Genomic DNA, 23,038 nt, shown 5'->3' on the forward strand with positions numbered 1-23,038 from the left:
GGTGCTGCAACGGTTACGTGAAAACGAGCTTTTCTGTAAGCTCGAGAAGTGTGAATTTCACCAATCCCAGGTTGCCTTTTTAGGCTACATCATTTCCCCGGTGGGTTTTTCTATGGACCCTGAGAAGGTTTCAGCGGTTCTGCAGTGGCCTCGTCCCAGTGGTCTTCGGTCCATTCAGCGCTTTTTGGGATTTGCCAACTATTATCGGAAGTTTATCAGGAACTTTTCCACATTGGCAAAGCCTCTCTCAGATCTGACCAAGAAGGGCAGTAACCCTCACGAGTGGTCACCCGAGGCCATCTCAGCTTTCAAGGCTCTGAAAGCCGCCTTCACTTCGGCCCCAATTCTGTCTCATCCCAATCCTGGGTTGCCTTTTGTTCTCAAGGTTGATGCATCTGAGACAGGAGTAGGCGCCCTCTTGTCCCAGTGTCGGTCACCCGAGGGACCCCTACTTCCTTGTGGGTTCTACTCCAAGAAGCTTTCCTCTGCAGAGTGCAACTACCAGATTGGAGACAGGGAGTTGTTGGCCATTATTCTGGCTCTCAAGGAATGGAGGCACCTGCTTGAGGGTTCTGTGGTCCCGGTCCTAGTTCTCACTGACCACAAGAACCTCACATATCTCTCGGAGGCTAAGAGGTTGACACCCCGTCAGGCTAGGTGGGCTCTGTTTTTGTCACGTTTTAACTATGTGGTCTCTTACTTGCCTGGTTCCAAGAATGTCAGGGCAGGAACGCTGGAATGGGCAGGCAGGCCTATGGTACGGTCACGCTGCGACTGACGACAGCCACTACCCACAGACCAGAGTCCCTCAGGGCGCGGAGTCTAAGCCCCAGGCTACCCTTCACCAGGGCCCCTGATGGTGGGGATGGACTTGACGCAGCCTGAGACCAGGTCGCGGCCCCCGAGTGACCCCAGCTGCGATAACGACTGCCGCCAATGGCGTACAGCTGGTGGGAGCTAGATGGGAACACGAGTAGAGTAGTCAGACAAGCCGGGTCAATAACAACGGAGCAGACAGTACTAGACGGTAGGCAAAGAATACTCAGGTCACGGGCCGGGTTCAGCAACGGGAGGTCAGATAAAGGGTTAACGCAGAGAGTAGTCTTGTCCAAGCCGAGTCGGTTACCAGGAGAGCAAAGGAAACAACACAAGAGCTTGCAACAGGGCAACATACAGGACACAAGTGCAGAGCACACTTGCAGACAGCAGGTTTAAATGTGCTCAACCACACCCTTCTGAGGAGGAGCCGCAGAAGCCTGAAGGCATAAAGGTTCCCACCATGCTTTGCAGAAAACCAAGATGGATGCCAGCTCATGGAGATGCACAAGCTCTGAAGAAAGGTAGGACCTTGACACTGGGTCAGTGATGAAAGTGCCATTCTTGGAGAAAGGAGAGCAATTGCTAACCATATTCCAGCTTGTCTTCTAATGATCACAATCTTTATTGTTGCTTTTAAGTTAATTCTTACACTGCTCTATCATGGCATGCAATGTCAGCAATCAGATCTTCCACAGGTATGACTGATACGTTCTGTAGGTTGAATTTGTATGGTGGTGACATCTTGGGAGGGCTGTGTTCAGGTAGACATAGTAAATTTTAAAGGGAAGGTACAGTAGTTCTGTATATATTTTAATTCCTTACACTGGAGATCCAGACCACTGTGTGAGAATAAGAGCATTGGACTGGATCTCTAGCGGCCTGGTGCCCCATGGACAGTCACAACTACTGTGCTCCAGCACTCACACTCCAACAGCAACAAGCATGAGCATTGTTGATCGGAGCACAGTAGTGGTGTCATTGTAGGGGTCATCTCAGACCACTTTACTTTATACGCAACCTGATTGCATCACAATAATGAAAAGTAAAATGTTGTGGTAGTCTTAGCCAGTGTCAGTTGAGTGTTTGAGCTTGTAGATAAAACATTTACAACTTATCCTCAGACTGTGGGGCTGTAGGTAGGCAGGGTAGGAATGGTGTTGTTGGACTACTTATAGGTAGAATTGGCGAGATGTCAAAAGTTGTGCAGATAGGACTATGGATCCTTAAATTACTGACCACATACCAATTAAGACTCTTGAAGATCCACTTATGGAACATTTCACTTCAGAACAAACACTCACTGTCAATGTGACTCAATAAACAAAAGCAGCCATGAAAAGATAATGTGCAGATTAAAATCTTGTGGCATGAATGCAGGCCTCCTACCATAGAGTAACAATGACTGTGAGGCCAAGGAACTTAATTCCCTGGAAATCTGCTACATTAGAAAGATTAGGGATGGCTTTGTGTGACATCAAAGTGATCACAGTGCTCAGGTCACAACCTCTGCGGATCCCATGTGCTGCCTGCCGTGCTTTGCCAGTCTGCAGAGGAGGAAATAATAGTTTACGGTCCATTTATCTGAGGGTAAAGGATTAGATCCTGAACAGAGCACACAGATGAAGAAGGGGTGATGGGAGATGAAAATGGATAAAGAAGGAAGGTGGACTGGGAAACAGGGATGGGGAAAAAGAATGGGGAGCTGACAGAGAGCTGATGAAGAGAGATGGCAAACAATTGATGAAGAGAGGGAATGGGAGTCAATGGATGTGGAAGGGTGGTGGGAGACACTGGATGGGGAGGTTTAATGAGAGACAATTGATGGGAGGGGTAGTAGGACACAAAGAATGGGGATGGGTGATGAGAGGCAATGGATAGGGAGGGGTGGTGGGAGACAATGGATGAGGAATTTTGATCTTAGACATTGGGTGGGGAGGTAGTGGGATATACTAGATGGGAAGGGGTGGTGAGAGGCAATGAATGCAGATTGTTGATGATAAAGACACTGGATGAGGAGGAATCATAGGAGACATAGGATGTGTGGGGAGAGGTGATGGGAGACGCTGGATGGAGAAGTGTGGTGGCAGACAATGGATAGGATAGGCTGGGGAAGAATGAATGGGGAGGGGGTGAGAGAGAGTTGATGAGAAGGGATTGAAAACAATTGATGGAGAGAGGGAATGGGATTCAATTGATGTGGAAGGCTGGTGAGAGACACTGGATGGGGAGGTATAATGAGAGACAATTGATGGGGAGGGATGGTGGGACACAACAAATAAAGAGTGGTGGTGTGAGACAATGGACAGAGTGGGGTGAAGGGAGAAAATGAATGCAGATTGTTAATGGGAGAGAGACTGGATGGGGTAGGGTGGTAGGAGACATTGGAAGGGAATGGGTGGGGAGAGGAGATGAGAGTCACTGGATGGTGAAGGGTGGTGGCAGACAATGAACTGGGAAATATGGTGAGACACAGTGGATGGAAAGGGGTGGTGGAGATAATGGATAGGGAGGGGTAGTTTGAGACAATGGATAAGATAGGTTGGGTTGATGGGAAGCAATGGATTAGGAGGGATGAAGGGAGACACTGGAGAGGGAGGGGTGGTGGTAGACAATGGATTTGGAGGCTTGGTGGGAGACATTGGATGGAAAGGGTTGATGGGAGACACTGGACAGAGACGGGTGATGGGAGACAATGCTGGAAGATACTCGGTGACAGATCTAAATGTGGGGGAATGGGAGGATGGGGTGAAAGGTTAAGAAGATGATCAGTCTCAGATTAGAAACAAGAAAAATGTGGTCATTATTTTTCAACTGCTTGGTGCCATATTCTTGAAATTCTAATAATCTATCAATTGAAAAAAGTACAGGATAAAGAGAAGAAACCAGGGATTGAGTGCCCGCAAGCCTCTCAAGTAATAGGATGAAGAAACCTACAAAGAATCACCTTGCTTTTCCTAAGCCGTGTACAGATATCTACATCCAGCATTACAGCTTCTCAGTGACCTCTGGATAATAACAGAAACCTGTCACAAGAGAAACATGAGGGTTGCCGTCGCTGATATCTCTTATGTTATGTTAACCTAAGTCTCGATTCACACAAAACTTGCCATGAAGTTATAATCTGGGGAAATACACCGCAAGGTATGGCTGGTTTTATGGCCCAGGAAAAGACCATGGCTGAGTACGGCTGGTGTTATGGCTCAGGAAGAGACCACGGTGGAGTACGGCTGGTGTAGTTCAGGAAGAGACCACAGCACAGTACAGCTGGTGTTATGGCTCAGGAGGAGACCACAGCACAGTACAGCTGGTGTTAAGGCTCAGGAAGAGACCACAGCACAGTACGGCTGGTGTTATGGCTCAGAAAGAGACCACAGCACTGTACGGCTGGTGTTAAGGCTCAGGAAGAGACCACAGCACAGTACGGCTGGTGTTATGGCTCAGAAGGAGACCACAGCACTGTACGGCTGGTGTTAAGGCTCAGGAAGAGACCACAGCACAGTACGGCTGATGTTAAGGCTCAGGAAGAGACCACAGCACAGTACGGCTAGTGTTAAGGCTCAGGAAGAGACCACAGCACAGTACGGCTGGTGTTATGGCTCAGGAAGAGACCACAGCACAGTACGGCTGGTGTTAAGGCTCAGGAAGAGACCACAGCACAGTATCACTGGTGTCTCAAAGGGGAAACTTAAACACAAAGGGACACTTTTCTGACATCCAGTTGAGAAATAATAACAGAGCAAAACATATGCTGTATACATTGAAAAGAAGGTTTTCATTACCCATTCTGTCTGCTCCGTCATCCATAAAGCAGCTTCAGGAAAAGGAAAGCCAGAAAGAGGAGAGACACAGCAGTGAGGTCATCATTAAATCAGGTTAGTCACATGTCAACAGTATATTTAATTTTGGGCCTGGGATCCTGGTGCGGAAGTTTTTGGCATGAGGCTCCCAGCACAGAGAACTGATTGATCAGAACGGAAGCTGGTCCAAGCTTTATCCACCCTAACACTTCACTTTCCCTTAAAGCGGACCCTTATCATTTACCATCCCCTGCCCAATAGGTAACTTCTAAAGTGTATCTAAAGCCAAAATATTTTTTTTTTGGTTTGGATGGAGTGGGAAAAAGTTAAACCATCTATCACGTTTTATTGCTGTCCAAGTCCCCCCTAGGGAGAGTTATGCCTCTATTTTTCCTGGTAATTAACTGAGATCGAAAGTGGTTGAACATTCCAAATTTTAAGCTGCCACAAGTAAAAAATAAAGGGGAAATCTTTCAGCCGGGGGTATTTCCCTTCAATTTAGGGAGATATTTACTCACTTCATGTTGTGTCTACAGGGCAGAACGTAAGGGAAAATCTCCCCAATCAAACTCGAGTGAAAAAAAAAATGTGACAAGCGTTTTCTCCATTCTAATACAATATACATGAAATCGTTTGTGAACCCCTGACCATCACATCTACATGACCTTGCTGGACTTCCCATTGCAAAACCATAGCCACTAATATGAAGTTCCTCTTACCGTTTGTGACTATAACAGCCTTCACTCTTCTGTGATGGCTGTGTGTCTGTGGGAATTTGTGCCTATTTGTGAGGTCAGGTACTGATGTTGGATGAGAAGACGTAGCTCACAATCAACATTCCAATTCATCCCAAAATGTGTTCAGTAGGGTTGAGGTCAGGACTCTCAAGTTCCTCTATTTCAAAGTGGTCAAATCATGTCTTTATGGGGCTGGCTTTGTACAAAGGGGTACAGTCATGCTTGAACAGAAGGGGGTCTTTACCAAACTGTTACCACATGGTCGGAAGAGCACAATTGTCTACAATGTCTTTGTATGCTGTAGTATTGACAATACCCTTCACTGGAGACATCTGAACTCAGTCATCTGAAGGGTGCTCACATACTTCTAGTCATAATTATTACAACTTACCCTCAACAATTAACCCATAGCCTGAGCTATGCCCTAACACTAACCCCTATTCTGCAGCATACTCCCAATGTCCTGGACTAACAGCAAGCAGCACTGAGATCCAGGTGCCAGAACTCTATCATTACAATGTTTACATCTCTTCACTTACAATACTCCCCAGGGTTACTTTTATTAGTTGTAATGACGTCCGAATTTCCCTATACTTGACCCCACCCATTAAAGGGTGATCAAATGCTGTGCAAAGCACCAGTTAAAAATAACTGCAATGTTCCTGATCACTGAAAACTGACAGAGGAATATACTGACAATGACCATCCACGAGGAACTCCTACAGATAAAGGAGGTATTGGGCAAATGCTTCTGATTCAGGCCTCCCTGACCATACATGGCATCAAAAAGCCTTCAGAAGTCTATAGGTCCTTCTGGGCCAACAACAATCCATAAAAACAGTTACAGATAAAGATGTTTTTGGCACCCAATTATGATCCAGGCCTTGATCACTGTACAAGGCATTCGACTACCTTCAAACATCTATGGGCACTTCTAGGCTAAGGACAAACCATACAACTCTTACACATATAGAAATCTTAGGCACTGGATTCTGATCCAGGTCTTGATCACCATACAATGACCATCAGAAGTCTATGGGCCCTTCTAGGCCAATGATAATCCATGAGCAACTCTTACAAACAGAAATATTGTGCACCTCATTCCGATCCAGGCCTTGAACACCCCACATGGTATCTGACCATCTTCAAAACTCTATATTCTCATAAAACCTGATATTCTGTATTGCCATACATGGTACTTGACCACCTTCAAAGGTCTATGGGCTCTTCTAGGCCAATGTCAATCCATGAGCAACTCTTACAGACAAAGGCATACTGAGCACCTCATTCCAATCCAGGCCTTGAACACCCCACATGCTATCTGACCATCTTCAAAACTCTATAGGCCAAGGAAAAACCATAAAAACGCTTACAGATAAAGATGCATTGGGAACCTGCTTCCGATTCAGACCTCACTGACCGTACATGGCATCCATTGGCTTTCAGAAGTTTATAGGTACTTCTAGGCCAACAACAATTCGTAAATACTCTAACATATAAAGATGTATTGGGCATCCATTTCTTATTATTATTACACAGTATTTATATAGTGCCAAAGGGTTTGCTCAGCTCAGGTCTTGATCACTGTACATAGCATAAAGAAACATATATGGCCCTTGACCACCTTCAAAAGTCTGTGGGACTTTCTAGGCCAATGACAATCCATGCACAACTCTTACAGATAAAGGCATACTGGGCACCTCATTCTGAGTTCATTCCAGTCCATGACCACCACACATGGCATCTGACCATCTTCAGAACTCTATAGGCCAAGGAAAAACCATAAAAAATTCTTACAGATAAAGACATACTGGGCACTTGATTCTGATCTAAGCCTCCATCACTATACATGGGATACAATGGCCTTCAAAAGCCTTTGGGCCTTTTCAGGCCAATTACAAACCATAAGCAGCTCTTACAATTAAATAACTAATTCTGACTGCTCAGTTTTAAGATCTTATTGACTGGAGGGGTGGTTACTTCAGATTTCTTTCCTCCCCCCTGCCTCCACCTTCCAGACTTACCCATCTTGCCAGAGCTGCCCATCTTTTCCTCCTCTCCATGCACCTTGCTGTTAAAGCCCAACACCATGCAGATGTACAGAGCATGGTGGGGAAGGAACCCATGTGAAGTTTTGATTTCGGTTTGGGACCTCTAGAGAGATTTCTCAAGACAGGAAGTGATGAAAAATCAATCCAGTGGGGACACAGACTGCAACATAACACTTCTTGTTCATTATATTGGGGAAGGATCAAATCCTCTTCCAGGTTATTAACCTTGACAATCAGTCTCCTCTTACAAGCTTCTTTCAGGGACAGGAAGTGAGGCAAAATCTCCTGAACAATGTCAGGGACAGAAATGAAAGCTGGACAAAAGAATTTACCATTTACAAAAACGTTTTGAACAAAGTTGGGCTTTCATCCAGTTATATAAAATGTTACCACTGTTTAGATACATCCATCTCTTTCCAAACTACTGATCTATCACCCAGGGGCCCCATGTCTCCCACAAACCCAATGACGGTACAAGGATTGGCCCATATACTGTATCTGTACAGCTCTAAGGGTGTGGTATATATGCTCATTGCTTTTACTGGATGTATGGATATGTACCATCCTGGCTCACACACAGATACTGGAACGTGGATTAATGTATGCTCTGGATTTGTATATCTAAATACAACATTCTTATTCTTTTTAATGCCAATAAATAGAAAACAATTAAATAGAATAATCACCAACCTTGTAAAGGCATCGTCCAGGTCATCGTATTCTTCATCTTCATCCTCCTCCTCCTGACACACAGGACATAATGACCATCAGCTGGATGTATACAACACTACCATATATTATATCCAACCCTCCCCGATCGCCTCCTCCTGACACATATGACCCAATATGAGACATTTTATGAATGATTATCTGTTTTGTTGAATGCAGTTGTTACTCACGCTGTGTATTAGAAGCTGTGGCCAGTCAGATAGAACCCACCTCAGTTTTTGGCTGGAGGACATCCAGAGTCCCCAGCCTGGTGGTCCCTGGTCCACCACTTTCATTCATTGGATTTCAGTTCTTTCAATCATAAAGGCTCAGCTCAGCATCACATGTGGGTGTTACCTAGGCCATAAACCTGCCTAAGAACATTTACTCCTCAAGACATTTTGACATTTTTCAAGACTCCTACCCCCAGCGCACTGCTTGCACACAGCCAGAGATCAGTGTGCTAGCTTGCATTCACTGCCACAGTCTGCCCTGTGTACTCCCTCACTGATACCTAGTGAGGGGGTCCTGTCAGGAAGGCTGTATGGGGCCCCATGATTTCTAATCTTGAGATGATATAACTCCCCCCTCCCCATCTCTTCTCAGGGGTAAACACACAGTTGACTTAATCTTTCCCCATAATGGAGCTCCTCCAATCATTTAGTTGCCCTTATCTGCACTCTAACCACTTCCACAAAGTCCATTCTGATATCTGCATACCAAACCCGAAGAGTATATACAAGGCAATGATGTACTAAGGTGTAGTATACAGTGTATAACCATATGTCTCTGCCCAATACCAACAGGTCCAACAAACCGACATACCCCGTTCTGTAACGTCCTAAGGGTCCGGCATGGTAAATCCATGCTGCTCATCTGGTCACTACTGCTGGCATACGGTAAGAACGTGCTGGAAATCCGGCTGGCAGGACCTGTAATGAGATATTTAGTTTTAGATGGAAGGAGGGTGAGCTCCTATGTCAGGCATTTATTGCGGTATGTCCTGTGTGGTCACTGACCCCCAATGTAAGGGACATTCTTCCCACTGATCACCAATGTAAGGGGCATTCTTCCCACTGATCACCAATGTAAGGGACATTCTTCCCACTGATCACCAATGTAAGGGACATTCTTCCCACTGACCCCCAATGTAAGGAACATTCTTCCCACTGACCACCAATGTAAGGGTCATTCTTCCCTCTGACCACCAATGTAAGGGACATTCTTCCCACTGACCACCAATGTAAGGGACATTCTTCCCACCGATCACCAATGTAAGGAGCATTCTTCCCACTGATCAACATGGTAGGGACATTCTTTCCACTGCCCACCAATGTAAGGAGCATTCTTCCACTGGCCACCAATGTAAGGCGCATTCTTCCCACTGGCCACTAATGTAAAGGGCATTCTTCCCACTGGCCACCACAATGTAAGGGACATTCTTCCCACTGGCCAATGTAAGGGGCATTCTTCCCACTGGCCACCAATGTAAGGGACATTCTTCCCACTGATCACCAATGTAAGGGGCATTCTTCCCACTAGCCACCAATGTAAGGGACATTTTTTCCAGAGACCACCAATGAAAGGGGGATTCTTCCCACAGACCACCAGTGTAAGGAGCATTCTTCCCACTGACCACCAGTGTAAGGAACATTCTTCCCACAGACCACCAGTGTAAGGAGCATTCTTCCCACTGACCACCAGTGTAAGGAACATTCTTCCCACTGACTAGCAATGCAAAAGAGCATTCTTCCCATTGACCACCAAAGCAAGGGGCATTCTTCCCACTGACCACCAATGTAAGGGGCATTCTTCCCACTGACCACCAATGTAAGGAACATTCTTCCCACTGACCTTCAATGCAAGGGGCATTCTTCCCACTGATCACCAATGTAAGGGACATTCTTCCCACTGACCCCCAATGTAAGGGACATTCTTCCCACTGATCACCAATGTAAGGGGCATTCTTCCCACTGATCACCAATGTAAGGTGCATTCTTCCCACTGATCACCAATATAAGGAACATTCTGTCCACTGATCACCACTGTAAGGAGCATTCTTCCCACTGGCTACCAATGTCATTGACATTCTTCCCACTGACTACCAATGTAAGGAGCATTCTTCCCACTGATCACAAATGTAAGGGGCATTCTTCCCACTGATCACAAATGTAAGGGGCATTCTTCCCACTGGCCACTAATGTAATGGGCTTTGTTCCACTGGTCACCAACATAAGGGGCATTCTTCCACTGACCACCAATGATTTGTGCTTTAGCAAGACTTGAAAGTTATTTCAAGGGTTCCTCTGGGGTAGAAAACAAATTGAGAAAGGCTGATCTGATGATACAACTACATGGCATGTGCTGGATCTATATACTGCATGCGGTACCTGGCTGGTGGTCAGCAGACTCTTCGTCCTGGCTCAGTCGGGCAGGTGAATCCTCCTTCCCTGTCGAAACCAGAACATGGTGTGATGAGAAAATTTGGGGTATCTCCATAATATTTGTAAGAGACAAGAAGGTAGAGTGCAGCTTTTATCAATATTCAGAAATTAAATAAATAATAAAATCAAAAGGAAGTTTTTGGATTTTCCCATCAGCAGAGACCTCCACAGTCCTATGACATGATGGGCAGGAGATCTGTCCAATGAGCGATGGCTGGACTCTTATTAGTTGAGAATATCCAGACACCGCCTGCACCAGACTGATAATGGGGGAATGGAGACAATCTGATTTTACAAACAAGGTCAATCAGCCAGATGGTGGACAAATCATTGTATATCTTTGGAGACATCAGAAGATACATCCAGACAAAACCATGGTGAAGCAGCATATACACAGTCACTTACCTTCCCTGGAGGCCTGCCATAAATCCAGAGCCACTTTAAATGCCCGGGCCACAGTCAGTGTCACAGTCTGAGCCTGACCACAAAAAAAAACCACTGATGTATGATGGGTAAAATATGGAAGACAAGAGCTACATCCCCCTCTGTTTCCTGTGTTCAGAACTGTCAGACACACGTCCCCCTCTTCTCTGTGCCCAGACACATGTGTCCTCTCATTCTACTTGTGTCTAGTGTCACATGGTCACCTCTCCTCCCTGTAGCCAACCACACGTCTCCCTATCCTCCCTGTAGCCAACCACACGTCTCCCTATCCTTCCTGTAGCCAGTCATGTGCCCCTCTATCCTTCCTGTAGCCAGTCATGTGCCCCCCTATACTCCCTGTAGCCAGTCATGTGCCTCCCCTATCCTCCCTGTAGCCAGTCATGTACCCCTCTATTCTCCCTGTAGCCAGTCATGTGCCCCTCTATTCTCCCTGTAGCCAGTCATGTGCTCCCCTATCCTCCCTGTAGCCAACCACATATCTCCCTATCCTCCCTCTAGCCAGTCATGTGCCCCCTATCATGCATGTGCCCCCCTATCCTCCCTGTAGCCAGTCACATGTTCCCTATCCTCCCTGTAGCCAGTCATGTACCCCTCTATCCTTCCTGTAGCCAGTCATGTGCCCCCCTATCCTCCATGTAGCCAGTCATGTACCCCCCTATCCTCCATGTAGCCAGTCATGTGCCCCTCTATCCTCCCTGTAGCCAGTCATGTGCCCCTCTACCCTCCCTTTAGCCAGTCATTTGCCCCTCTATCCTCTCTGTAGCCAGTCATGTGCCCCTCTACCTTCCCTTTAGCCAGTCATTTGCCCCTCTATCCTCTCTGTAGCCAGTCATGTGCCCCTCTACCTTCCCTTTAGCCAGTCATTTGCCCCTCTATCCTCTCTGTAGCCAGTCATGTGCCCCCCCCCCCATCCTCCATGTAGCCAATCACATGTCTCCTATCTTTCCTGTAGGCAATCATGTGCCCCTCTATCCTCCCTGTAGTCAGTCATGTGCCCCTCTATCCTCTCTGTAGCCAAACATGTGCCCCACCCTATCCACCCTGTAGCCAATCACATATTTCCTATCTTTCTTGTAGCCAGTCATGTGACCCATCCTCCCTGTAGCCAATCACATGTCTCCTATCTTTCCTGTAGCCAGTCAAGTGACCCCCTATCCTCCCTGTAGCCAGTCATGTGCCCCCTCCTATCGTCCCTGTAGCCAACCACACATCTCCCTATCCTCCCTATAGCCAGTCATGTGCCCCCTATCATGCATGTGCCCCCCTATCCTCCCTGTAGCCAGTCGTGTGCCTCCCTATTCTCCCCATAGCCAGTCGTGTGCCCTCTATACTCACTGTAGCCAGTCGTGTGCCCTCTATACTCCCTGTATCCAGTCATGTGCCCCTATCCTCCCTGTAGCCAGTCACATGTCCCCTATCTTTCCTGTAGCCAGGTCATGTGCCCCCTATCCTCCCTGTAGCCAGTCACATGTCCCCTATCTTTCCTGTAGCCAGGTCATGTGCCCCCCTATCCTCCCTGTAGCCAGTCGTGTGCCTCCCTATTCTCCCCGTAGCCAGTCGTGTGCCCTCTATACTCACTGTAGCCAGTCGTGTGCCCTCTATACTCCCTGTATCCAGTCATGTGCCCCTATTCTCCCTGTAGCCAGTCATGTGCCCCCCTATCCTCCTCATAGCCAGTCGTGTGCCCTCTATACTCCCTGTAGCCAGTCATGTGCCCTCTATACTCCCTGTATCCAGTCATGTGCCCCTATTCTCCCTGTAGCCAGTCATGTGCCCCCCTATCCTCCCTGTAGCCAGTCATGTGCCCCCCTATCCTCCCTGTAGCCAGTTTTGTGCCCCCCTATCCTCCCTTTAGCCAGTTGTGTGCCCCCCCTATTCTCCCTGTATCCAGTCATGTGCCCCCTTATCCTCCCTGTAGCCAGTCATGTGCCCCCCTATCCTCTGTAGCCAGTCATGTGCCCCCCTATCCTCCCTGTAGCCAGTCATGTGCCCCCTATCCTCCCTGTAGCCAGTCATAGTCATGTGCCCCCCTATCCTCCCTGTAGCTAATCACATGTCACCTATCTTTCCTGTAGCCAGTCATGTGCCCGCCCTATCCTCTCTGTAGCCAGTCATGCGCCCCCCTATCATGCATGTGCCCCCTATCCTCCCTGTAGCCAGTCACATGTCCCCTATCTTTCCTGTAGCCAGGTCATGTGCCCCCTATCCTCCCTGTAGCCAGTCACATGTCCCCTATCTTTCCTGTAGCCAGGTCATGTGCCCTCCTATCCTCCCTGTAGCCAGTCATGTGCCCCTTTATCCTTCCTGTATCCAGTCAGTTGTACCCCAATTCTCCCTGTAGCCAGCCCCTTGTACTCCTATGCTCCTTGTATCCAGTCACGTGTCCCCCTAGCCTCCCTGCAGCCAGCCATGTGTCCCCATATTCTCCCTGTATTTAGGCACGTGTCCCCAATCCTCTCTGTAGCCAGCCACGTGTCCCCATATTGTCCCTGAATCCAGGCACATGTCCCCAATCCTCCCTGTAGACAGCCACCTGTCCCCGTATTCTCCCTGTATCCAGGCATGTGTCCCTTATTCTCCCTGTATCCAATGACATATCCCCTCTTACTCTTCTCCAGGCATATTTCTACAGGTGTAGCAGCAATGGTCACTCACCAACTTTTTCTTGGGGGACAGGAAAGCGTGGCACTCCAGGGCCCCATTAGACTGGTTCTGGGCCACGTAGGCAAACACTTTATTCTGCACTTTGTCTGTTGTACAGTATGAAATTCTGGGAGATAAATGTGATGATGTAGAGTTAGTAAATGATCCTGATGATATAGCAACTGTCCCATCATTACAACTGACATATAAAAAATTCTAGGGAGGCCTCACCTGTATATAGAGACATATTCTATCCTGTCACCGCCGGCCGCCTCCTGGATGTCAATTCCATGTGGGGTTACAGTGAGGACCACTTTCTTGAACTTTTCTGAACTGGCTCTTGCCTGAGGGGACAGCGATAGAAGAGTCTTTTAACCAAACAATTGCCATATGTTGATATGATGAGTCTTCCACTGTACTACATAAAAGGCTGCCACCTGTGGCACATATTACCAATATCTATGCACTATTGATAACTAAGATATAATAATTATTGCTATCTGTGGCACTCATTACTGTCACCTGTGGCATACAAAGTCTTGCAGTCTCTGCACACATATTGCAATCTGTAAAATGCATTACCTTCCTCTGTGCCACACATTACCACACCCTGTGGCACATATTACCTCCATCTGTGGCACACAATATCACATCCTGGGGCACACATTACCACATCCTGGGGCACCCATCACCTTATCCTCCTCCTGTGACACACATCTATTCCTCTCCCTCCTGTGGCATGCATCACCTGTTCCTTCTCCTGTGGCATGCGTCACCTCTGCCTCCTCCTATGTCACTCATCACCTCATCCCCCTTCTGTGGCACACATCACCTCCTCCTCCTGTGGCACACATCACCGCCTCCCCCTCCTCCTGTGACACACATCACTGCCTCCTCCTGTGACACACATCACCGCCTCCTCCCCCTCCTGTGGCACACATCACCACCTCCTCCCCTTCCTTCTGTGGAACACATCACCTCCTCTTCCTCCTGTGGCATACATTACCCCCATCTGTGGCACACATTACCCCCATCTGTGGCACACATTACCTCCTTCTCCTGTAGCACACAATACTTCATCTGTGGCACATAACCCCAATCTGTGAAACACATTAGCTCCATCTGTGGCACACAATACCTCCTCCTCTTGTGGAACACATTACCTCTTCCTGTGACACACATTACCTTCTCCTCCTTTGGCACACATTACCTCCTCCTCCTGTGGAACACATTACCTCCTCCTCCTCCTGTGGCACACATTACCTCCTCCTCCTCCTGTGGCACACATTACCTCCTCCTGTGGCACACATTACCTCCTCCTGTGGCACACATTACCTCCTCCTCCTCCTGTGGCACACATTACCTCCTCCTCCTGTGGCACACATTACCTCCTCCTCCTGTGGCACACATTACCTCCTCCTCCTGTGGCACACATTACCTCCTCCTCCTGTGGCACACATTACCTCCTCCTCCTGTGGCACACATTACCTCCTTCTCCTGTGGCATACAAATTACTGACATTTGTGATGCACATTACCACACAATTCACTATAATCCTTAGCTTGGGTACAGGGTATCCGACGCTCTCACTGTACAGGGTATACGACGCTCTCACCGTACAGGGTATACGACGCTCTCACCGTACAGGGTATCCGACGCTCTCACCGTACAGGGTATATGACGCTCTCACCATACAGGGTATACGACGCTCTCACCGTACAGGGTATCCGACGCTCTCACCGTACAGGGTATCCGACGCTCTCACCGTACAGGGTATCCGACGCTCTCACCATACAGGGTATACGACGCTCTCACCGTACAGGGTATACGACGCTCTCACCGTACAGGGCATCCGACGCTCTCACCGTACAAGGTATTTGACACTCTCACCGTACAGGGTGTCCGATGCTGTCACCGTACAGGGTATCCGACGCTGTCACCGTACAGGGTATCCGACGCTGTCACCATACAGGGTATCCGATGCTCTCACTGTACAGGGTTTCCGGCGCTGTCATCGTACAGGGTATCCGGCGCTGTCACCGTACAGGGTATCCGGTGCTGTCACCGTACAGGGTATCCGGTGCTGTCACCGTACAGGGTATCCGACGCTCTCACCCTACAGGGTATCCGACGCTCTCACCCTACAGGGTATCCGGCGCTCTCAGCGTACAGGGTATCCGGCGCTCTCACCGTACAGGGTATCCGGCGCTCTCACCGTACAGGGTATCCGGCGTTGTCACCGTACAGGGTATCCGGCGCTGTCACCGTACAGGGTATCCGACGCTCTCACCGTACAGGGTATCCGACGCTCTCACCGTACAGGGTATCTATCGCTCTCACCGTAAAGGGAATCCGACGCTCTCACTGTACAGGGTAACCGATGCTCTCACCATGGTGATGATACGTCGAATAGCAGCGGCTGCCATGTCCTCGCCTTTCGGTTTCTCCACAAGCGTCATGCCCAGATACTTCAAATGAAAGATGACTCCGTCCAACAGGGCATCATGTGACTCTGGCCAACTGTCCGGCAGTTCTGTAACAGAATACAGAGAAGAGCGATAATGTCTGTACACTGTGTATAGTACATACCATCCCTTCTATTATACTACAAATCATAGACATAGAAGATAATGATCAACATGCACTTGGGGGCTAAGAATATGCATGCATTATACATACTGGGGGGTACAACTGGGGGAGTCAATGGTGGAGAAGGATCTGGTATATCACAAGCTTAATAACGGCATGCAATGCCAAGCTGCGGTTTCTGAAGCGAGCAAAATCCTCTCTTGTATTAAAAGAGGTTTAGACTGCAGAGAGAGATATCATTTCCCCGGTACAAATCATTAGAAAGACCTCATCTGGAATATGCAGTTCAGTTTTGGGCACCAATTCACAAAAAGAACATTGGGGAACTGGAGGAAGTACAGAGAAGGGCAACCAAACTGATACGAGGCATGGAGGAGCTCAGCTATGAGGAAAGATTAGAGGAACTGAATTTATTCTCTACTGAGAAGTGGAGAATAAGGGGGGATATGATCTCCATGTATAATACATAAGGGGGGATATGATCTCCATGTATAATACATAAGGGGGGATATGATCTCCATGTATAATACATAAGGGGGGACATGATCTCCATGTATAATACATAAGGGGGGATATGATCTCCATGTATAATACATAAGGGGGATATGATCTCCATGTATAATACATAAGGGGGATATGATCTCCATGTATAATACATAAGGGGGATATGATCACCATGTATAATACATAAGGGGGATATGATCTCCATGTATAATACATAAGGGGGGATATGATCACCATGTATAATACATAAGGGGGGATATGATCACCATGTATAATACATAAGGGGGGATATGATCTCCATGTATAATACATAAGGGGGGATATGATCTCCATATATAATACATAAGGGGGATATGATCACCATGTATAATACATAAGGGGGGATATGATCTCCATGTATAATACATAAGGGGGATATGATCTCCATGTATAATACATAAGGGGGGGATATGATCTCCATGTATAATACATAAGGGGGGATATGATCTCCATGTATAATACATAAGGGGGGATATGATCACCATATATAATACATAAGGGGGGATATGATCTCCATGTATAATACATAAGGGGGGATATGATCACCATGTATAATACATAAGGGGTATATGATCTCCATGTATAATACATAAGGGGGATATGATCTCCATGTATAATACATAAGGGGGATATGATCACCATGTATAATACATAAGGGGGGATATGATCTCCATGTATAATACATAAGGGGGGATATGATCTCCATGTATAATACATAAGGGGGGATATGATCTCCATGTATAATACATAAGGGGGATATGATCTCCATGTATAATACATAAGGGGGATATGATCTCCATGTATAATACATAAGGGGGATATGATCACCATGTATAATACATAAGGGGGGATATGATCTCCATGTATAATACATAAGGGGGGATATGATCTCCATGTATAATACATAAGGGGGGATATGATCACCATGTATAATACATAAGAGGGGATATGATCACCATGTATAATACATAAGGGGGGATATGATCTCCATGTATAATACATAAGGGGGGATATGATCTCCATGTATAATACATAAGGGGGATATGATCTCCATGTATAATACATAAGGGGGGATATGATCTCCATGTATAATACATAAGGGGGATATGATCTCCATGTATAAATACATCAATGGTTCATATAGTGAACTCGGTGTAGAGTTATTCCCCCTGAGGTCATCACAGAGGACAAGGGGGCACTCTTTATGTCTGAAGGAAAAGAGACTTAATCTCCAAACATGGAAAGGTTTCTTCACAGTAAGAGCTGTGAAAATGTGGAATAGACTCCCTCAAGAGTTGGTTGTGGCCAGCTCAGTGGATTGCTGTAGGAAAGTCCTGGATTCTTTCTTGGATACACAGAATATAACTGGATATAACATTTATAGGTAAAGTTGATCCAGGGAATATCCAATTGCCTCTCAGGGGATCAGGAAGGAATTTTTCCCCTGCAAAAAGCAAATTGCATCATTCTTTGCTGGGTTTTTTTCCCTTCCTCTGGATCAACTGTGGGTATAGGATTATAACTTTTTTTTTTTATTATTATTGTCGAACTGAATGGACTTTTCTCTTTTTTCAGCCAGACTAACTATGTAACTATGTAATGAATGTAACCATGTAACATAGATTCTACTTTATTCATAGGAATATATGGGAGGGGAAGATAATGAACATTATATAGGGGGTATTAGGAAATGATACTTTTGAAAAAAAAAAAATATATATATATATATGGGAGGGAATAATGTTTTTTTGTATTATCATTATTGATAACTATATATATTATTCTAATTTTTATATATATATACACATACACAGGGAAGGAATAATAATAATAATAATAATGTACATCAGTGCGGTGTATACAATGTATCTCCTGTGATCAGTGCGGTGTATACAATGTATCTCCTGTGATCAGTGCGGTGTATACAATGTATCTCCTGTGATCAGTGCTCTGTATACAATGTATCTCCTGTGATCAGTGCTCTGTATACAATGTATCTCCTGTGATCAGTGCTCTGTATACAATGTATCTCCTGTGATCAGTGCTCTGTATACAATGTATCTCCTGTGATCAGTGCGGTGTATACAATGTATCTCCAGTGATCAGTGCTCTATATACAATGTATCTCCAGTGATCAGTGCGGTGTATACAATGTATCTCCTGTGATCAGTGCGGTGTACACAATGTATCTCCTGTGATCAGTGCTCTGTATACAATGTATCTCCTGTGATCAGTGCGGTGTATACAATGTATCTCCTGTGATCAGTGCGGTGTATACAATGTATCTCCTGTGATCAGTGCTCTGTATACAATGTATCTCCTGTGATCAGTGCTCTGTATACAATGTATCTCCTGTGATCAGTGCGGTGTACACAATGTATCTCCTGTGATCAGTGCTCTGTATACAATGTATCTCCTGTGATCAGTGTGGTGTATACAATGTATCTCCTGTGATCAGTGCGGTGTATACAATGTATCTCCTGTGATCAGTGCGGTGTATACAATGTATCTCCTGTGATCAGTGCTCTGTATACAATGTATCTCCTGTGATCAGTGCTCTGTATACAATGTATCTCCTGTGATCAGTGTGGTGTATACAATGTATCTCCTGTGATCAGTGCGGTGTATACAATGTATCTCCTGTGATCAGTGCGGTGTATACAATGTATCTCCTGTGATCAGTGCTCTGTATACAATGTATCTCCTGTGATCAGTGCTCTGTATACAATGTATCTCCTGTGATCAGTGCGGTGTATACAATGTATCTCCAGTGATCAGTGCTCTATATACAATGTATCTCCAGTGATCAGTGCGGTGTATACAATGTATCTCCTGTGATCAGTGCGGTGTACACAATGTATCTCCTGTGATCAGTGCGGTGTATACAATGTATCTCCTGTGATCAGTGCTCTGTATACAATGTATCTCCTGTGATCAGTGCGGTGTATACAATGTATCTCCTGTGATCAGTGCGGTGTATACAATGTATCTCCTGTGATCAGTGCGGTGTATACAATGTATCTCCTGTGATCAGTGCTCTGTATACAATGTATCTCCTGTGATCAGTGCTCTGTATACAATGTATCTCCTGTGATCAGTGCGGTGTACACAATGTATCTCCTGTGATCAGTGCTCTGTATACAATGTATCTCCTGTGATCAGTGTGGTGTATACAATGTATCTCCTGTGATCAGTGCGGTGTATACAATGTATCTCCTGTGATCAGTGCGGTGTATACAATGTATCTCCTGTGATCAGTGCTCTGTATACAATGTATCTCCTGTGATCAGTGCTCTGTATACAATGTATCTCCTGTGATCAGTGTGGTGTATACAATGTATCTCCTGTGATCAGTGCGGTGTATACAATGTATCTCCTGTGATCAGTGCGGTGTATACAATGTATCTCCTGTGATCAGTGCGGTGTATACAATGTATCTCCAGTGATCAGTGCGGTGTATACAATGTATCTCCTGTGATCAGTGCGGTGTACACAATGTATCTCCTGTGATCAGTGCTCTGTATACAATGTATCTCCTGTGATCAGTGCTCTGTATACAATGTATCTCCTGTGATCAGTGCTCTGTATACAATGTATCTCCAGTGATCAGTGCGGTGTATACAATGTATCTCCTGTGATCAGTGCGGTGTATACAATGTATCTCCTGTGATCAGTGCGGTGTATACAATGTATCTCCTGTGATCAGTGCGGTGTATACAATGTATCTCCAGTGATCAGTGCGGTGTATACAATGTATCTCCTGTGATCAGTGCGGTGTACACAATGTATCTCCTGTGATCAGTGCTCTGTATACAATGTATCTCCTGTGATCAGTGCTCTGTATACAATGTATCTCCTGTGATCAGTGCTCTGTATACAATGTATCTCCTGTGATCAGTGCGGTGTACACAATGTATCTCCTGTGATCAGTGCGGTGTATACAATGTATCTCCTGTGATCAGTGCTCTGTATACAATGTATCTCCTGTGATCAGTGCGGTGTATACAATGTATCTCCTGTGATCAGTGCGGTGTATACAATGTATCTCCTGTGATCAGTGCGGTGTATACAATGTATCATCTCCTCCATCCTCATCACTCTCTCGGGGGATGGAGATGTCTGGGAGGATGGAGGAGGGTGGGGGAGGAGGATGGAGAGACATGGGGAGGATGGAGATAGACCGGAGGATGACGTCACTCACTCTGGTGTCCGGTGACCCGCCGGGTGTGTCGGGCGATGCTCGGGCTCCTCAGGATGGCTCTACCGACAGATTTCAGAGCATCCATCCTACACCGCACACCGGGATCCGCCCTATAGGGGCGGGGAGAGCCGGGACACACCCACCTGACCCCTCCTCATCTGCATATCACAGAGCTGAGCCCACGGAGCCTATGAATAATAAATATCTATTCTGTATATACATCCCATTATATATTCCTATACCCCGTATATACCCCTCTATACCCCGTATATACCCCTCTATACACCGTATACACCCCTCTATACCCCGTATATACCCCTCTGATCGTTATATGATATATATACCCCTCTATACACCGTATATACCCCTCTGAGCGTTATATGATATATATACCCCTCTATACGCCGTATATACCCCTCTGATCGTTATATGATATATATACCCCTCTATACACCGCATATACCCCTCTATACACCGTATATACCCCTCTGATCGTTATATGATATACATACCCCTCTATACACCGTATATACCCCTCTGATCGTTATATGATATATATACCCCTCTATACACCGTATATACCCCTCTGATCGTTATATGATATATATACCCCTCTATACACCGTATATACCCCTCTGAGCGTTATATGATATATATACCCCTCTATACGCCGTATATACCCCTCTGATCGTTATATGATATATATACCCCTCTATACACCGCATATACCCCTCTGATCGTTATATGATATATATACCCCTCTATACACCGTATATACCCCTCTGAGCGTTATATGATATATATACCCCTCTATACACCGTATATACCCCTCTGATCGTTATATGATATACATACCCCTCTATACACCGTATATACCCCTCTGATCGTTATATGATATATATACCCCTCTATACACCGTATATACCCCTCTGAGCGTTATATGATATATATCCCCTCAATACACCGTATATACCCCTCTGATCGTTATATGATGCAGGAAGGAGTTTTCAGGTATATATAGGGTGGGGGTATGTGTAGGGGGGAGCTAATTGTAGGAGGGAGGGGTGAGGTATGTATAGGGGGGGGAGGTATGTGTAGGAGGGAGCGGTGAAGTATGTGTAGGGGGAGGTATATATTGGGTGGGGGTATGTGTAGGGGGGAGGTAATTGTAGGAGGGAGGGGGAAGGTATGTATAGGAGGGAGGGGTGAGGTATGTATAGGGGGGAGGTATATATAGGGTGGGGGTATGTGTAGGGGGGAGGTAATTGTAGGAGGGAGGGGGGAGGTATGTATAGGGGGGGGAGGTATGTGTAGGAGGGAGCGGTGAAGTATGTGTAGGGGGGAGGTATATATAGGGTGGGGGTATGTGTAGGGGGGAGGTAATTGTAGCAGGGAGGGGGAAGGTATGTATAGGAGGGAGGGGTGAGGTATGTATAGGGGGGAGGTATGTGTGGGAAGGAGGAGTAGGTATGTGTAGGGGGGAGGTATGTGTAGGGGGGAGGGGGAGGTATGTATAGGGGGGAGGTATGTGTAACGGGGAGGGGGGGGTATGTGTAGGGAGAGGGGAAGGTATGTGTAGGGGGAGGGGAAGGTATGTGTAGGGGGAGGGGGAGGTATGTGTAGGGGGGAGGTATGTGTAGGGGGGAGGGGGAGGTATGTATAGGGGGTAGGTATGTGTAACGGGGAGGGGGGGGGTATGTGTAGGGAGAGGTGGAGGTATGTGTAGGGGGAGGTATGTGTAGGGGTGAGGTATGTATAGGGGGTGGGTATGTGTAGGGGGGAGGGGGAGGTATGTATCGGGGGTAGGTATGTGTTGGGGGTGAGGTATGTATAGGGGGTGGGTAAGTGTAGGGGGGAGGTATGTGTAGGGGGGAGGTATGTATAGAGGGTAGGTATGTGTAGGGGGAGGGGGAGGTATACACTGCCTCCTGTTAGTATACACGGTTCTATACAGATATCACACACTGTGGTCTCTATGGACACCCCGGACTCCGCCCCCCTTTCAGTAGCTGACTCCGCAGGCGCTGTGTGGTAAAAGAGGCGTGGACGCGCACTGTACGGG

The 23,038-nt window shown here is 46.6% G+C and overlaps 1 protein-coding gene across 2 annotated transcripts; it reads right to left on the bottom strand.

Moving 5' to 3' along the window:
• Positions 1-975: 975 nt before the first annotated feature.
• LOC149438547 (low density lipoprotein receptor adapter protein 1-B-like) lies at positions 976-23,018 on the bottom strand. 2 transcript variants are annotated; one of them, XM_089659675.1, is made up of 10 exons: positions 22,942-23,018; positions 16,034-16,176; positions 13,875-13,987; positions 13,656-13,770; positions 10,962-11,034; positions 10,503-10,562; positions 8,938-9,044; positions 8,095-8,147; positions 4,599-4,630; positions 976-2,363 (listed from the first exon to the last, which is right to left on the bottom strand). In XM_089659675.1, the coding sequence occupies exons 2-10, from the start codon at positions 16,100-16,102 to the stop codon at positions 2,317-2,319; spliced, it is 669 nt and encodes a 222-aa protein (XP_089515801.1). In that variant the 5' UTR covers positions 16,103-16,176; positions 22,942-23,018; the 3' UTR covers positions 976-2,316. The 2 variants fall into 2 exon arrangements, with proteins under 2 accessions (XP_089515801.1, XP_089515800.1); XM_089659674.1 differs by lacking the exon at positions 22,942-23,018 and adding an exon at positions 20,977-21,145 and having other exon boundaries at positions 977-2,363.
• Between the last annotated feature and the right edge of the window lie 20 nt (positions 23,019-23,038).

This window comes from Staurois parvus, unplaced genomic scaffold (genome assembly GCF_062004578.1).
Source record: "Staurois parvus isolate SC_StPar_1 unplaced genomic scaffold, SC_StPar_1.0 ptg001181l, whole genome shotgun sequence".
Taxonomy (NCBI): Eukaryota; Metazoa; Chordata; class Amphibia; order Anura; family Ranidae; genus Staurois; species Staurois parvus.

What these genes read in the sequence shown, in the direction of transcription:
- LOC149438547 (XM_089659674.1), bottom strand. Translation starts at nt 21,061, where the DNA reads ATGGATGCTCTGAAATCTGTCGGTAGAGCCATCCTGAGGAGCCCGAGC. An exon ending in GCGGGTCACCGGACACCAGA is followed by an intron (nt 16,177 to 20,976) that starts GTGAGTGACGTC and finishes ATTCTGTTACAG; the next exon opens with AACTGCCGGACAGTTGGCCA. An exon ending in TGTCCCCCAAGAAAAAGTTG is followed by an intron (nt 11,035 to 13,655) that starts GTGAGTGACCAT and finishes TTTTGTGGTCAG; the next exon opens with GCTCAGACTGTGACACTGAC.